Consider the following 17,687-nt stretch of genomic DNA (forward strand, 5'->3'; position numbering starts at 1 on the left):
ACGTTTGATGAAAGGTCACTAACCTGAAACATTAACTTAGTTTCTTGCTTTACAGATACTGCCTGACCTGCTTAATATTTCTGGCACTTTCACTTTATATATTGTTTGAATGAAAAAAGTAAACATACAGAAATTATGTTGTCAGCATTTAAAAAGGTATCAAGGTAGAAACGGAACCCCATTGCACCATTTTCTGGGGACAGTAAGGTCCAATTTTGTGGGTTGATGGCACACACCCCAAAAAGGCCTGAAGGAAACAAAACAAGGAATAGGAGCAGGAGTAGGCCAAACAGCCCCTCAGGCCTGCTCTGCCATTTAATAAGATCATGGCTGAACTTCTACGTCAACTCCACTTTCCCTCCCTATCCTGAATACTTCGGACTTCAAGTTGGTTTGGCGATTTTTCAGGTGCCATGTTTGCTCCAATTTGGTTTTCCACCCGTGGATGTGACCTAACAAGCAGCCATCAATGTAAAGAAAGATTTTTTTAAACTTTCACATGGAGCCGGGAGGAGCAGAAGTACTCCTTCCAGCTCCACAGCACTCGAGGGTGTCTGCAGGTCATGATCTGGAGCACCACTCCTTTTCTCCTTCCTCCCATTTTGGGACATCCCTGAAATGGCTGCTACAGTAGCAAGCAGGCTAAAATTGTTCATGGAAAATTAGCAAGCTTGTTCTGGAAAGGCAATAGATGGTCAGCTTGCTACAGGTGTTATGATGGGTCCCGATGCACAATTCTGGGCAAGCCTTGGGCCTCCTGGTCTGGGCACATGTTTGGTGTATTTATAAAATGTATTTACAACAGTTCATTTTGGGTACAAAACAGAACAAATTTTAATTTTGCAATATATAGCAGAAGCTATATTTATGGAATGTTGAAATAGAGGCAGCACTGCAAAGGTAAAGGGCCATTTATTTTTTTTCCTTTCAACTTTAGACGTCATTATGTTACGTTCATCTGTTCTATTTCTATGAACAGCACAGGTCAAAATTTACATTCAATTCAACTAATATGAAAATGAAGTCAATTAAATAAGAATCTAATTAAATACACAAGTGAAAATTGCAGTTCTCATTCAAAGATTCTGTACTCTATCTACTCTTTATAGTGTAGATGAACTACAGATCACAATTATAAATCAAACTTTAAAAGATTTTAGATAGTGTACCTTTAAACAAGAGTCACTAACTTTTACCACTATTGTTAAAAACCATATTAACCTTGTACAGAATCTTTAAACAAGGAGAAAAGATTTCACTGTTCACAAAAAACAAAAATTCAAAGACAGGAGTGTATTTATGCAAAAGTAGCACAAAAAATATGCAATGTTCACAAATAATACTGGAGTGAATTTATTAGTAGGTTCCTGCAAAAAACATACCTCAATATACCAAAACTTTGAATCCAGTACGATTCTACAATCTGGATTTTGACTTAATAATATTGTGATTTATAATAGTGATAATTTTGACAAATTACAACATTGGGAATAGCACAAATTATGGATCATTTTTCAAAACAAAGTATTTTAGTATTGTTTATTTTCAACAGATTGCAATCAACTGTATAAATGGTAGTTTTACAATTCTAAGGGATAAAAGACAATAAAGCATATTTTCATTTTATATAACATTCACATTTCAAATACTTTGATGTGCAATGCAATAAAAAAACTTAAAGTAGCAGCTTCAGAATGATCTATACTAGGAGTGTCATTACATGCCTCGAGTTGAAGTACGACATTTTGCTCTCAAAATAGAAAGGCCGCATAAAAATAATGCATAATTACAATTAGTATATGTCAGTCAAACCTAAATTGGCATTTTCAGCCACATAATCCAAATTAAATTATACTGCATACGGTTTAGTAACCAGCCTCCAGCAAGTGGTCAGTGCTTTTCACACCATTCCTTTTTGACTCAACAATGCACAATAAGCAATCTATTTTAAATAACGGTGAGCAAATTCATTGTGGTTCTCTATAGTAAGCATCTGCACATCAACATCAACAGACTACTTAACCTGTTGCAAATACCATTTTTACATTCTATGGTACAAAATGATTGTATAGAACTGGCAACAACCATTCTTTCATCTCAATGATTTTCAGTGCGACCTGATACAGACACCAACCTGGGGGCTCCATCACAATGCTGATGTCAACCAGTCATATTCTCAGCCGTCTAGGAAGGAAAAACAATGCCCAAATTAAGTACACTGCAGGTTCTCCAGTACACTTTCTTGGTACTATAAATGGAGACCAAGAAGTGCAGTATTTTATGGATCTCTTCTTGTATATATTATATATTCTTCTTAAAAAATAAAGATCAAACACTCTACAACTGAGTTAGCGTAATGAGTTAATTTCTAATTTTATGTAGTAATGCATATACTAATATATATACTAATGTATATACTATATACATACTAAGAGTTGAGATTGGTCAGCAGTCACAAACAAAAATTATGCTTCTATGGTATACAGCAGGTAAGATGAAGATGAGCTTTATTCATACATTTCCATACATGTAACTTTTATAATAGAAGTATTGAGTACCCAGAGTAGTCTACACATGATTTATACAAATTAATTTGCAGAAGTAACTGTACCAATAAATTACTTTAATTCAAATGAATGCAAGCGTAAAATGGCTATACAAGCCAAGTTAAAAATTCCCTTTGTGTATATAATGCATTTGTTTTTTTTCCTCCTTGTATTACATTTCAAAGACTGCTCCTTTATAGAAAAGGACATTCCAAACCCCATCTGTACTTCGTACTTTTCTCCTGCACCTACTGCTATGGATCACAGACACTAGAATTACAATGCATTCCATCTACGCCCTATATTGGATACTTGTGCGCCATGTCTTTAAATTTGGATTCAGTCCCACTGAAGAAATTTCTACAATATGCATACTTTAAAAATCAATTTAATCTTCATGAAAGACTTCATGTATGCCAAAGCGTGCCACATTGACCATAGAAGAAACAATAGAATTTTACAGCACAAAAACAGGTCATTTGGTCCAACTGGTCTATACCAATGTTTGCACCTCACTCAAGTCTCCTCCCAACCTACTTTATCTAACCCAATCAGCATAACCTCCTGCTCCTTTCTCCCTCATGCACTTGAGCTTTCCCTTAAATGCATCTACGCTATTCACCTCAACTACCCCATTTGGCAGCCAATTCCACATACTAACCATCCTCTGGATAAAGAGGCTTCTCTGATAGTGACTGTGTTATATTTATGGCACCTAGTTTTGGACTCCCCCTAAGTGGAAACTGTTTCTACACATATAACCCATCAAACCCCCAATCTTAAAGACCTCTATCAGGTCACCCCTCAGTCTTCTCTTTACTAGACAAAAAGAGCCCTAAGCCTGTGCAGTCTTCCCTGACAGTTACAACCTCTCAGTTCTGGTATCATCCTTATAAATAATTTCGCACCCTTTCCAGTGCCTCGATATCTTTTTTTTTTAAACACGGAGACAAGAACTGTGCATTGCACTTTAAATGTGGTCTAAATAAATTTCTACACAAATTTATAATTTTTCTGCTTTTCAACTCTATTCATCTGGAACTGAACCCTAGTGCTTTGTTTGCATTTTTATTGCCTTGTTAACCTATGTTGCTACTTTTAATGATTGTTGAATCTGTAATCCTGGAACTCTTTGCACCTCGAACCCACTAAAGACTCAATTTCCAAGGTCTCCTTATTTCTCCTATCAAAATGCAGGACCTCACATCTATCTATATTGAAGTTAATTTGTAATTTATACACCTATACTGCAAGATTATTAATGTCTTGTATTCTTTTGCAGTCTTCCTCAGTCTGAACTATACCCAACCCCAAATTGGTGTTCTCTGCAAACTTTGAAATTGTACTTCTGATTCCCAAGTCCAAATTATTTATGTAAATGGTGACCAGCAATCCCAGCAATGATCCATGTGGAAGACCACTTTACACCTGTCAGTCTGAGTAAATACTCTTATCCCTACTCACCTGTTTTGTAGGCAGCTTGCTTTCCATTCTGCTACTTGTTCTAACTCCACATTCTCTAGCCTTAGCCACAGTCTATAATGTGTTACCTTACAGCACAGAAGGTGGTCAGTCAGTCATTTGTGCCGGCTCTTTGAAAGAGCTATCCCAATTGGTTCCACTCCCCTGTTCTTTTCCAACAGCCCTGCAAGTTTCTCCCTTCAAGTATGCATCCAATTTCCTTTTGAAAATTACTACTGAATCTGCTTCCGTTACCCCTTGAGGCAGGACACTCCAGATTACTCGCTGTATACAAAAAAACCTCACTTCTGCAATTACCTTAAATTTATGTCTTCTAGTTTCCTTGGGGCAGTAGAAATATTTTTCCTTATTTACTCTATCAAAACCCTTCATAATTTGAACACCTCTACTAAGTCTCCTCTAACCTTTGCTCAAAAGGAATTTTGAAAATACAAAATATATTACAGCTACTGCATTATCCTTATCCACACTGCTACTCCTTCAAAGACTTCAATAAGGTTGATCGAGCATGACCTTCCCTTTTGAAATCCATGCTGACTATTCTTAATTACTGTGTTGATTTCTAGAGTTAAGTACCAGTTACCCCCGAATCCCGCCAAAGCAAATTCTTGTTGGAATCAACTGTTCAACCATGTGGATCTGCTAACCATAAGTTTGGTTATTATTCATTCTTAGGAACCTGCCTATTAACAGTTCTGTGAATCTTATTCTGTAGTGCCCTATTTCGTTGCAAATACATATCCTACTTGTATTTCCAGCATCAACATTCTGCTTATGTTCTGACCACATTCTACTTCCTTATTCATTTACTCAAAATACCTTTAAACCTTTTCCTTACATATAACTGCAAAATAGTAATTAAGCACGGACTAGTTACTCTAAAATATTGTGGCTTAAGAATATCATGTTTGATAAGTAAAAGTTGAAATTTATACTTGTATAAAACAAAGCCAAGCAATGCTAAACAGGCAGATTCCTCCATCAAATTAGCTGCAAGATTTCTGCTGATTTCCCTGATTAATCCTCTCCATACAATCTATTACAGATTTTATATCTAATATCCATCACATAGGGATTTTTTAAGGCAAAATGCAGGTTGTACTAGTGTAAAAGACTAGTCCTCCATAAAGGATGAAAACACTTCTAAAAGATGTCAGAAAGCTGACAAGTGTAAAGGGCTGAAAGGCTTTCTCTGCTGCAAAATTGTGAGATTGTATGTAACATGTATCAGATTTTATTGCACATCAATATTTCTTACTTTGAGTGAGTCAGTAGCCTTGCGCAGCTCCTTAATGACTGAAGCCAAGGCCTCAGGATTGATTCCTTGTTCACAAAGACGGACGCAAATTGAGAGAGACTCCATATCAAGACCAGTATTCAGCAATCTCGAAATTTCAAGGAGAACTGAAAGAAACACATTTATTTAATTTGATACTACTTGGTAACAAGTAAGACACTTGCATTTGAATAGCATCTTTCACAAACTCAGGACATCACAAACGCTTTACAGCCAATGCATTTTTTTTTTTAAAAAAGAGAAGTATTTCTAAACCACCACTGTTATAAAAGGTAGGAAATGCAGAAGGCAATTCACACACAGCAAGCTCACACAAACAGCAATGTAATAATGACCTGATGTTTAAAGGATAAATATTGGCCAGGATACTGGGAGAACTCCCCTGTTCAAATTAGAGCAAAGGGATCTTTATAGCCATCAGACAGGGCTTCAATTTAAAATCCTATCCAAAAAACAGAATCAGCCTAGACTTTATGCTCGAGTCTCTGGAGTGGGATTCAAAGGCAAGAATGCCCCCACTGAGCCATGGCTGGCATCTGTACAACACTACTAGCAGCTTACTTTGTTGTAATACTGCTCAAATGCTGCAGCTATTTGCATCTCAATTTGGTCATTACAATCACACTGAAGGCCTTTTATTGAAGTTCAATTCAAAAAATCTACAGCATTAATTAGGAAAATTCCCAAATACATAGATCAAAATTACTTAGCAATGCTCTACTTGAAGGGAACTGACAGAAATGTCAAGTTTGAACTTTCATGAATAGTAGGCTCATAATTAGAAGAGTGACGAAAGGAGCGTTCAAATTCTTCGCTGATTACAAATCAACTTTATGAAATAAGATGCCATAATTTTACAATATCTGTAAGTTACTCAAATAGGCCTGTATTCAACTTGTATGAAAGGTTGCTTATGCATGTGTTCTATTATGGGAAGTTTCTTTCAAGAAAAAAAAAATCAAATATTCATACATTTAAAATAGCAACTACTGCAATATGTGCTCGTCAAGTGAGAGATTTGTTTTTTGTTAGTGAGCAGACCTTTTTCTTGAATACAAGAACTTATAGTACAAAATTTCCTAAATCTCAAGACTTTGCCTCAAGAGCATTCCCTAGACTGTCAGCTGATGATGCCACAAGTAGATCTTCAATAAAGTACATTAGTTTCCATTTCAGGTCCGTGCAATACCAATGCTCAGAAATATTTAGTTCACACTTTACCACACAGGAGTGGATACTCAACAGACACCATTTTAAACCAGCAATGAATTAAAACCAGCAAAAACTAGAGGCAGAGTTTGAACCAGGTTGCTTTATATGAATGTCGAAAGGTTCATTATCCCACCCCAGGAAAAAGATACAAAAAATAAACACTTTATAACATAGGTTCTGTGTACTTGCGTTTTACCAACAGTTGTTGTATTGAAAAGCAATACCTACACCATCAATAAATGACTGTGATGTTAATGGTCAAAGCACACGGTGACAAAACCACACCTGCCAAATGGAAACTTATCAATATCATATGAACACTATTTGAACTTTTACTGGACATTGAACATGACTTGTTTAAAAAGACCACAGAACTGAACGGCTGAAAATATGGCTGCACATTTGCATTCTGAGAGACAGTTGAATACAGAGACAATGGAAGTGTGCCCTGATTCAATTAGCAAGATTTGGCTGGGCAACAGTGATGATCAAAAGACTGACAGCCATTGTCTATGTAAGAGCCAGAACTCCATCCCTCACCCAGAGTGTGTTGAGCAAGCTTTGATGAATCAACAACCCTTGCAGGCAATGCTGCTTCAAACAAAGAGCTGGTCACATGACTTACCTGGTCAACCTGGGAATTGATTGAATTGTGCCTCGCAGAAAGGTTTGGGGCAGACTGCAATTGAACTTCAAGAAGAAAGCACCGCTCTCTGTCTCTCTCTCTCCAAAGTTACAAGAGCCCCTGGAAGCAGCTGAAGAGAACTTCTTCAGCCTTCTGGTACCAACAAAACAAGTTGGAAAGTGTACACTGGGCCCTGAGAACTGCAAGACTTAACTCCAATAAAGGTTTTTACACCCAAACCAAAGACAGTAACTGAATTCCATTTACTACTCCAAACCCTTCCCCTTTAATTCTTTCTCCTCCTCTGTATGTGTGTTTATCATGTATGCACGCTAGCATGGTTGCGACACATATTTTTAGTAGTTTTAACTGCGAGTGATAAGGTTAATAAACTTACATCTTTCCTGTTTAAACCTAAGGATGCCGGTCTGATTGCTTTCTAATTGTAACTGTAAATGAACCAGTGAGCAAGGACTCACCGAGGTGAAGCTAAAGACACTGTTTTAAAAGGTTAAACCCTTTTACGGCCAAACTAGGAAAGGGTCGAGAGCGGAGACGGAGACCCTTTCCTTACCCAGTTGTAATAACATAATGAAGCATTTTCTCCTCCAATATGCCAGTTTCAGATGGTTGACTTATTTCACTGTATAGGGACAGGTGGGGATGTTTGGTAGGAATGTGGGATTAGTATAAATGGGTGGTTGATGTTCGGCACAGACTCGGTGGGCCGAAGGGCCTGTTTCAGTGCTGTATCTCTAATCTAATCTAATCTATGACCCAGAATATCATGCCAATACAGATTAAGTTCAATACTACAAAAACTCTGGAATACTTAACCCTGAAGGCAGCTTCCTTCCTTGCATCTGAGCACTTATCAAGAATGCTTATCTTCCCCTCTGGAAGAAAAAAATCACTCATCTCTAGCCCTACTGTTCCTCCAATGCTGCTGAAACCGAAATTCACACCTATATTAGTTTAATGCTCAACTTCTCCAGTGTTTTCCCAGTAATCCTCTCCATCTCCAACCTCCATAAATTACAGCTTATTAAGAACGTGGTGACCCATGCACTCACTGTACAAAGTCTCCAGTTTCTTTTTTTTTAACCCAATCCCTAGCTACTTGATTTCAAGATTCTTATACTTAGTTTCAAATCCCTCCATGGCCTTATCCTACCCAACTTCACTAATCTGCTCTAGGAATATCACAGAGACACATCATCAACAGCAGTATTTTACATACAAAATGCTAATTTAGCCTTGGAGCACTAGAATATTAATTATTAGAAAGAGTAGTAGTACTTCCAGCACTTTAGGTCCAACACTTTGAATTGGCACAGGACAAGTCCAATTGTTGTTACAAATCTCACCTCACCATCTGCAGAATAATTCCATTTCTCACACAAAGCATGAGACTTTAATAACAGCAATGAATATACTCGCTATCCCACCTATCATTTGTCAATCTGGAGAAAGGCAATGCAAGTAAATTAGAGCTACATTACAGGAATAATTAAGGAATACTTATGTAGAAATCAAAAGCTTTAAAATAACTGAATGCTTCTGATGGATGTGGGAACAACCAAAATTCCAATTTAAGTTCACAGTATTTACATCATTTTTCAAGATAAATTTATCAAAACAACAAAGCTAATACCATTTGCTACAGTTAAAAATATACTGATCATCCCAGCAAATGCAAGCCCTTGTTGAAGATGTTTTGACTGAGGTGGGAGGAGTGCACTGTTAATTCAGTCCCACAGCATATCAATAAATTATCCCACTTACTGAAACAGCCAATTAGATACTCTATCAACCCCCAGAATAAAGCACGCCAACCAGGTTTCTTCAAACAACAAAATTAACTGTTTATGATAAAACCAAGTTTTAACCAATAATGAAGTACATCTATATGCGAATTGAGGTTTTAAAGCTCCTTATTTTTTCCTTAGACCTCATGTACATACATCCAAAAACTGGTTAACGGGGGGGGGGGGGGGGGGGGGGGGGGGGGAAAGAATTTTTCATTACAACTGTTTCAAAGATATAGTCATGAAGACCCCCACCTGCCAAGAATGAGACATATTAATTTCATTATATGAACATTAACTTTAAGCTGTTGCTGGAGTGAAGAAATGACTTGTTTAAAGAGATCACCAGGCATTTGGCTGGAGGACACTTGCATACTAAGACAGTGCTTGTGGAGACAAAGCAACTACTCCCTGGTCCAATTAACCCAAGTGGATTTTGATTACCAGACACTGGTGTAGAAAGCTCACATTCCAGTGTCTGCGAAGATGGAGAATCCACAAACACAGGAGTGGTTAAACCAGCGAATCACATGACTAACCTGCTGGCCAACTTTTGGTTTTAAATTGCGTGCACAGGACAGTTTGAAGACAAACTGCAGATTGCAACTGAACTTGGAACGAGAGAGCCTCTCTCCTGGCTGGCGCTCTCTCGCTTTCTCACAAAGCTCTGAACCCAGTGAAGTCGCTAAATTGCAAGAGAAAAGACTCCTACATCGGAACGAGTTGAAGTGTGCACTGGGCCCCAATGAACAGCAAGACTTACCAACAACCAAAGACTCCACATCGAAGTCAAAAGGACTGTAATTACAACCCAGCTATTGCCTCAAACTATTCCCCTTTATTTTTTTTACTTTTTGTGTGTTTATCGCGTATGTTTGCTAGCGTGGTCACGTTGCATATTCGTACTCGTTAACCAGATTAGAGTTTAAGATTAATAAACTTCCACCTTTCTTGTTTAAAATTGAAGAAAACCTGTCTAATTGATTGCTTTACAACTGGAAAGCGGTGAATAAGGATTCACTGAAAGGGGAGCTAAAACAGTGTTTTTAAAAATTGAACCATGTTACGGTCAGACCAGGCAAAGGCTGAGAGGGAACCCCTAGACCCCTTTCTCACCTGGTTATAACAGTATGAAAGGAATAATAAAAACTTAAGACTATACTGATCTGGAAGGAAGTTCTTTGGTTTGGCAAGGTGTCCCAAAGTTGAACAGTTGGATGCCACTCAAAGTCTTTCCAGATGAAGTTGATGAACAGTCTGTGTCCGGTAGGCGTTCAAAGAAATTCAACAGTAGCAGGCTTCACATAGGTCTTCCATCAGGGTGTAGCAACAAGTTTCAGTTCTCACATTCGATGTAAAAGTCCTTTTTTTAAAATGCCAGATTTCTGCAAATTCAGGGTTTCTTCAAAAATGCAGGAGGCAACAGTACCACTTCATACAAGCTTTTGCTTTTCAAGAGCAAGAATTCTTTACAGCGAGGCAATACTTTTCTGGTTCCTCTTCTGATCTCCTGGCAGGTCCAAATCAAATTCCAATTGCCTGCTTTAGTCCAAACCCACTGGTTTTTAAACCGGTCAAAATGAAATCAAAACCTTCTAGAAACAAGTCACATGCCAAGTCATAAATCTTCTCATCACACAAAGGGTAGCTCAGGTCAAACCCCCTGCTGGTTTCCTTGAAATTACCTGGTCACCAGTATTTATTTACTGGTCAAAACCAGGGACCTCTCGTTGACCCTATCTTCCTTCCAAAAGCATCTATAAAGTTCAGCTATCTCCAGATGTCTCAATGTCCACTGAAATCCTTTTCAGTTTTAATATAAAATACCTAGTTTTAAACAAAAAATGGGAAATCCTCATAACAAAGAACATACCTAAAGAACATTTTAAAAAGAATGCAGCAATTAAAAGAGTCCTTTACTTCATAGTTCTTAGAAAAATTGATAATCCAGAAATATAAACTAAAAGAAATATGGTGTGTCGAATAACATCCTACTTGGAAACTGTATTTGTATGTAGGGAACCCGACTTTTGCCTTTCTCAATAGCTAAGGTGGACAATGATGTGCTACACAATGCCACTTCTGGGTCTTTAACAAAATCCATCCAAGTTAAATGGAAATTCTTCCACTGCATGAAGAAGTTGCAATTGAGGACATGCATCCTCATTAATGCAGTGAAAGTGCACTGTACAGTAACAGGGAAACATTATAAATTGCCCCTAGTATAGGTAGGTGGTAGGGAAATAGAGGGACAGGTGGGGATGTGGTAGGAATATGGAATTAGTGTAGGATTAGTATAAATGGGCGGTTGATGGTCGGCACAGACTCGGTGGGCCGAAGGGCCTGTTTCAGTGCTGTATCTCTAAACTATGTTAATGTATGAATTTCCTTTGCTCCATTTTAACAAAGGCATCAACTGGCCCATTCTAATATGCTTGCACACAAATATAACATGGCCCAATTTTGTTCCACAAAAGTGACCCAAAACTTGCACTCACTGCCTTTTCAAAACTTAATCCAAAGGAGGTCCTGCAGTTACACTGACTGCTGGAGGCCCCATCGTATTTGCGGAATGGGGTAGAGGTGAGGTAATGGTTAAAAGTTTAGAAAAAACAAATTAGTGATGGATCTGAGAATATGTTCAACATGTAATATGTGGTTGTACACAGGACATAACCAGCAGGGTTTGTCAAATGCGGTAGATAATTTTAGATTCATTAAACTCTACATATATCTAATCCACACTGACAATTTTATAAGAATTGCTTACAGCAAATATTGGATTCTTGAGTCAATGACATGCTGTAAGCCACATTACATATATTAAAAAATTAAGTATTATTATTTGTGTGAATCAAATACTCGGAGCTCTGAACTAATGTAATTTAAAGTTTGAAGTGATTTGGGCAGTGTTTTATGAAACTAGCAGGCCTGCCACTGAGTTGGAGGATATGCTGCTTTTTTTAAAATAAAAGGACAGGACCATTATACCACGTAATACCCAACACCACATTTTTCCGAGGCGACACAACTCTTTGGACTAAAAATCAGTTTAAAGAAAACTGAAGTCTTGCATCAGCCTGGACCCCAAGAAGAATATAGACCACCGAGCATAGTCAGCGAGGGAACCGAGCTGAATACTGCCAAGCAATTTACTTATTTGGGGAGCATCATCTCGTTTGATGCCACCATAGACAAGGAAGTGGACAATAGGCTCTCAAAAGCGAACAGTACATTTGGCAGACTCTACAAACGAGTGTGGAGCAGCCAGTCTCAGAGCACAGACCAAAGTGTACAAAGCCATAGTCCTCACCATCCTTATGTATGGCGCCAAGTCATGGGTCCTATATCGTCATCATGTATGCCTTCTAGAACGCTTCCATCAGCGCTGCCTCCGCAGCATCAAGATCCACTGGCAGGACCGCATCACCAACATTGAAGTCCTGGAAACAGCCATCATCACCAGCAGAGGCCCTTATCCTGCAAAGCCAACTGCATTGGGCGGGTCACGATGCCTGGATGGGCGACAATCACCTGCCCAAGATCATGTTGTATGGAGAGCTGAACACTGGTAAAAGGAACAGAGGGGCCCCATGCAAACATTTCAAGGACTCCCTTAAGATGTCCCTCTCTGTGCACCACTTCGGCCTTTAGATGCTACATCAGGAGGGCTACAAACACCATTGAGACTGAGCGAAGACTCAGCATCTAAAAGAAAAAGGAGAAGAATAGATGCAATTGCCTCCAGCAGCAACTACACTTTCACTTGTACCCATTATGGGAGAATTTGCTGGTCACAGATAGGCCTGACTAGCCACCAGCGGGCCTGCAACCAATGAGTACAACCTTCCCAAAATCTTTGTCTGCGAAGAAATGCAAACAGACCCAATGTTTTATAAAAGATAAATACAAGGAAGAACGATTACAGAATTGAATACATAGATAGATGCATCCCATGGCTTTTTGGAGATAAAAGTTTAAAAACACCATTCAATAAGCCACCATTACTGGATTTAAAAAGTTTTTAAGAAAACTACATATAGGACCAATGCCATTTTACTTGCAACTGAATGATTAGAAACTTGTAATATTAAGTGAAAGCTAGATACGACAATTAATAGATCATATGTATAACCGTGACATTGCTCATCATGGTTGGGAAGTATTTTTTTTTCTAAAAGCACGGAGTGTGATGCCAAGCAATATTACCAGTGACACTAACTTAGCAGCATTTGGGGCAGTCTTGGGATCTGACAGCACCGAAGGGAGTTGCGAAATGACTTTGTAAAAAATCTTTGAATGCTTAATTGAGTCTGTATTTGGCAGGCTCTCTGCAAGTTCAACTTACTTTAGTCCCACTCCCCCACCTTTTCCCCGTAGCCCTGAAAATTTACTCTTCAGATCTGATTCTCTTTTGAAAGCCAAAATTGAAGCTGGCTCCACCACACACTCAGACAGTGCATTCCAGATCCTAAACCAACTATTCACGGCGTAAAATTGTTTTTCCTCACGCTGCCGTTGCTTCTTTTACCAGTCAGTGTCCTCTGGTTGTCAATCCTTCCACAACAAGAACAGTTTCTTCACATCTACTCTGTCCAGACTCATGATTTTGAGCAACAAATCTACTCTTAATCTTCTCTAAGGAAAGCAGCCTCAGCTTTTCCAATCTCTCCATGTAACAGAGGTCCCTCATCCCTGGACCCATTCTTGTGAATCTTTCTGCACCTTCTTTAATGTCTTAACATCCTTCCTGAAGTGTGGTGCCCAAAACTGAACACAACATTCTAGCGGATGTTGGACCAGTGTTTTACAGAGATTTATAACTACCTCCTTTTGTTCTCTATGCCTCTATTTATAAAGCCCAGGATCCCATATGCTTTAACTGTTTAAATTCAAACTGGTTGATCAATATTTTTTCTTTGTTAACTTAGGCAAACTCAACAAATTTGTTTCAGCTGATTGAACACTGATTCATATCTATGCATAGCAACCAATCAAGGATGGCTGGTGCAGGAAAGGTGCTACACTGGTGCAGTAGGGAACATTCTCAGTTTATGGGGTAAGCATTTCTTTTATTCTTTCATGGGACGTGGGTGTCGCTGGAAGGCCAGCACTTGTTGCTCATTCCTAATTGCTTGAGCGGAGTGTCTTGCTAGGCCATTTCAGAGGGCAGTTAAGAGTCAACCACACTGTTGGACAGAATAAAAGGAACTTTATATCGTATGCAGAGGAAAATGTTTAATTTCGGAGGACCAACTTCCCTCGTGGATAAAAACATTTTTGGTGCAATTTATTAGAAACATTTGATAAAAATGGGTACAAAGTAGATACAGCACCTGGTACTGCTCAACCGTGTTGAAATGATCAACATAGCAAATACTATACAAAGAACAAAGAATTCCTGAGTGAGGGGAGAGTGACTGCCTCGACATCAAGGAAGCATTTGACCAAATGTGGCATCAAGGAGCACCAATAAAATTGAAGTCAACGGGAGTTGGGGGAATCTTCTCCACTGGTTGGAATCATACCTAACACAAACAAAGATGGTTGTGGTTGGTAGAGGCCAAACATCGCAGCCCCACTGCTGCAAGAGTTCAAGGGAGTGTCATCAGCCCAACCACTTATGGCTGTTTCATCAATAACCTTCCCCATCATCATAAGATCAGAAGTGAGGATGTTCGCACAGTGTTCAGTTTCATTCATACACCTCAGATAATGAAGCCATCCATGTATGCATGCAGGTTGCCATTGACCAGAAACGTAACTGGACTAGCCATATAAATACAAGAACAGGTCAGAGGCTGGGAATTCTGAAGAAAGTATCTCACCTCTTAACTCCCCAAAGCCTGTCAACCATTTACAAAGGCACAAATCAAGAGTGTGACAATGTTCTTCACTTGCCTGGATGAGTACAGCTCTGACAACACTCACCATTGAGGTAATGTTCCAGAAGTGAAGCTATCCAGCATTCATAGCATAAGACAAAGTACTGCACAAGGGAAAGTATTCCATTCAAACTACTGGTTTGTGCATTGATGAAACATAGCAGGTTTTGTGCAAAGGTCAAATCCTTCATAGAGGCCGACTTCACGAGTTATATCTACATTGTTACTCTGAAGCATAAGAGCTCAAGACAGATATGAAATGCTACTTACAGCAAATGAAGCAGCTCTATTTTGGTTACTTGATCTCCAATTGGTGAGTTTAGTTGTTTCTCCTTTGAATACGATCACACAACCAACTCTAATGTATCATTGACAAAAGTCCTGAAAGCAGGACTGTACCACCAGCACCATACCAGCAGGGCCTCATAGATCTTTTTTTTAACAAAAAAACAGACCAAGCACATAGAGTCAGAGTCGTACAGCATAGAAACAGGCCCTTTCATACCAGAGAACATCACCAAGGTTAAGAGTAGTTCAGGAAAGAAGGCCAATCAGATCAGGATATAGTGATTAAATCCAGATATAGTGATCAGGTGATGTCAAAACCTTTTTGCAGATTAGAATATAGCTTCCATTCATAGAGTACCTCCCATGTAAACACTTCACATTTAAAGGAGTTATTTTGAAGTGCAGTCATATTTGCCAATGTAATAGATGAGGTAAACAATTTGGAGGAAGCAAGGTCCCATAAACAGCAAGTGAATGGCTAGAAACACTCCTTTGGGGAGTTGGGAGAAAGGTACTTGAATTTATAAACTACCTTTCATGTCCCAAGGACATCACAGCCTCAGGTCTAGAAGGACAGTCAGCTAGAATTCCCTGTTCTACTTCAAATAGAAATATCAGTCAATATTATGTGCTCATGTCCTGGAGTGGGGATGAAGCAATAGTCTGATTCAGAAGGGGGTTAGGGAGAGAAAAGAATGGCATGATAAAAAATAAATCTTCTCGGAAGGGATTTTCAACTCTGGAAGATTGAGAGCTCCATTTGATAGGAAAATATAATGAAGCCTACTGTATTAATGCAAGAAGGGTGAAAGGGTGATGAGTTTTCAGCTCTATATTCTAACAAAGACTTCCACTACAGTAACACTACCTTTGTAGCTTCATGACACTACCACTGAGCCATAGTTGGCACCTTTAAATTAAATCATGGTGACCTGTACCTCAACCCCATTTACCCACCTTTGCTCCACATCCCTTGATACACTCCAGGAATAATGGCACTGCACAAAGACAAGTTACTTTTTTTAAAAATGTGTCCATGGGATCTGAGCATCACTGGCAAGGCCAGCATTTATTGCCCATCCTAAATACCCTTGAGACGGTGGTGGTCAGCTGCCTTCTTAAACCGCTGAAATCCATGTGATGTACCTTCATCCTGTGCTGTTAGGGAAGGAGCTCCAGGATTTTGATCGAACAGTGAAAGAGCAGTGATATAGTTCCAAGTCAGGATAGTGAGATTTGGAGGGGAACTTGCAGGTGGTGGTATTCCCATGCATCTGCTGCCCTGCTGTGGGTGACATTTGGGCCGTTTTTAACTGGAAACCATTCCGAATGAAATAGGGCAAGACTGAGTAACTCACCATTACTAAAACAAGAAACAACTCTTCCAAGTTTCACGCCTCAGGAGGTGGTCACCAGTAAAAAATATTAAGAGTCTAATTACATTAAAGGATACAATGAATAAAACACCTCTAAAATATACACGAGACAAACAAGCAGTCAACACGGCCCTCCCCATGGATCCTCCACATCCGGTACTTATGAACAGCAACTTTGGCCTGGCCAAGATAAAACCCAGGAGAAGAACTTCCCACGACAAGGCCTTCCATTGGATGCTCTCACCAGCACCGACATAATATTGCAATGAGGCGTGTCCAGACAGAAGTCGAAAACAATGAAGTGGAGAACGTGTAACAAAGGCAATTTGAGGCGAGGCAGGCGGGGGGGGTTTAAGGACCTCTTGCGAAACAGGCACCAAATGGCACAGGTCGACATATTTGAACTTCCTCAGCACATCTAGTCAAATAATGGTCAAGCTGTTCATGCCTAGATGGATTTGGCCACATGCCGGATGTGGATCTACAACATTCGGGCAACGGATGTCTAAATGTCCTGCCATTGCATCTGCATGCTCGAATCTGCATTCTAGTAGCTGACACCAGCCAAGTCCACTCTGTAATCATTCACTACCTCCACGACTCTGATTACCTTAGCAGCCGGGCTCTCCGCTCCACTAGCGCAGGCTGTATGTGGGAAAGGCCAAAGAAGTGGCTCGAACAAGGGGAAAAAAGGAGACAGACCACTACATCATCTCAACCCCATATAGATAATGAGAATGTACAGATCGGACACACGAAGAATGAAATAAACAAAGACTCACCATCCATCGTCTCCCTCACCGCATTCAGATTGGTGGCATTCGCCATTCCTCAACCTCTCACCCGGAAACACAGCCGGCTGGTCACCGCCCACCCGCTAAATAATTAAAAAAATATAAAATTCACAATATGGCCGGCACCTGCTTTAACTGGCTAAAATTATCGCACAGTGCAAGGACGAAAAATGAGACCTTTTGCTCATTCCAACATTCGGCTGTTGGTTTACTTTTGTTTCAATAAAGTTTATTGTCAGAGCGGCGGTTTGGAATCCTGGCGAGGGTTTGAATTTGATTGGCTGCTGCCAGAGTAAGCCGCTGATTGGTTATCAGCTGCCGAAGAGGAAGCTGCTGATTGGCCACCTGCTGCAGGAGGGCTATTCAACGCAACG

The 17,687-nt window shown here is 39.4% G+C and overlaps 1 protein-coding gene across 1 annotated transcript; it reads right to left on the reverse strand.

The window, feature by feature from the left end:
- Positions 1-809: 809 nt before the first annotated feature.
- Positions 810-17,515, reverse strand: mzt1 (mitotic spindle organizing protein 1). The gene is made up of 3 exons (XM_068034285.1): positions 17,302-17,515; positions 5,287-5,432; positions 810-2,184 (listed from the first exon to the last, which is right to left on the reverse strand). Exons 1-3 carry the CDS (start codon positions 17,345-17,347, stop codon positions 2,161-2,163), a joined length of 216 nt encoding a protein of 71 aa, XP_067890386.1. The 5' UTR covers positions 17,348-17,515; the 3' UTR covers positions 810-2,160.
- Between the last annotated feature and the right edge of the window lie 172 nt (positions 17,516-17,687).

Source organism: Heterodontus francisci, chromosome 6 (genome assembly GCF_036365525.1).
Source record: "Heterodontus francisci isolate sHetFra1 chromosome 6, sHetFra1.hap1, whole genome shotgun sequence".
Lineage (NCBI taxonomy): Eukaryota > Metazoa > Chordata > Chondrichthyes > Heterodontiformes > Heterodontidae > Heterodontus > Heterodontus francisci.

Excerpts from the sequence above, each read along its gene's own strand:
- mzt1 (XM_068034285.1), bottom strand. The coding sequence starts at position 17,347 with ATGGCGAATGCCACCAATCTGAATGCGGTGAGGGAGACGATGGATG. Across the intron at positions 5,433-17,301 it reads GGTGAGGGAGACGATGGATG|TTCTCCTTGAAATTTCGAGA; the intron begins GTGAGTCTTTGT and ends TGTTTCTTTCAG. Across the intron at positions 2,185-5,286 it reads AGGCTACTGACTCACTCAAA|ACGGCTGAGAATATGACTGG; the intron begins GTAAGAAATATT and ends TTTCCTTCCTAG.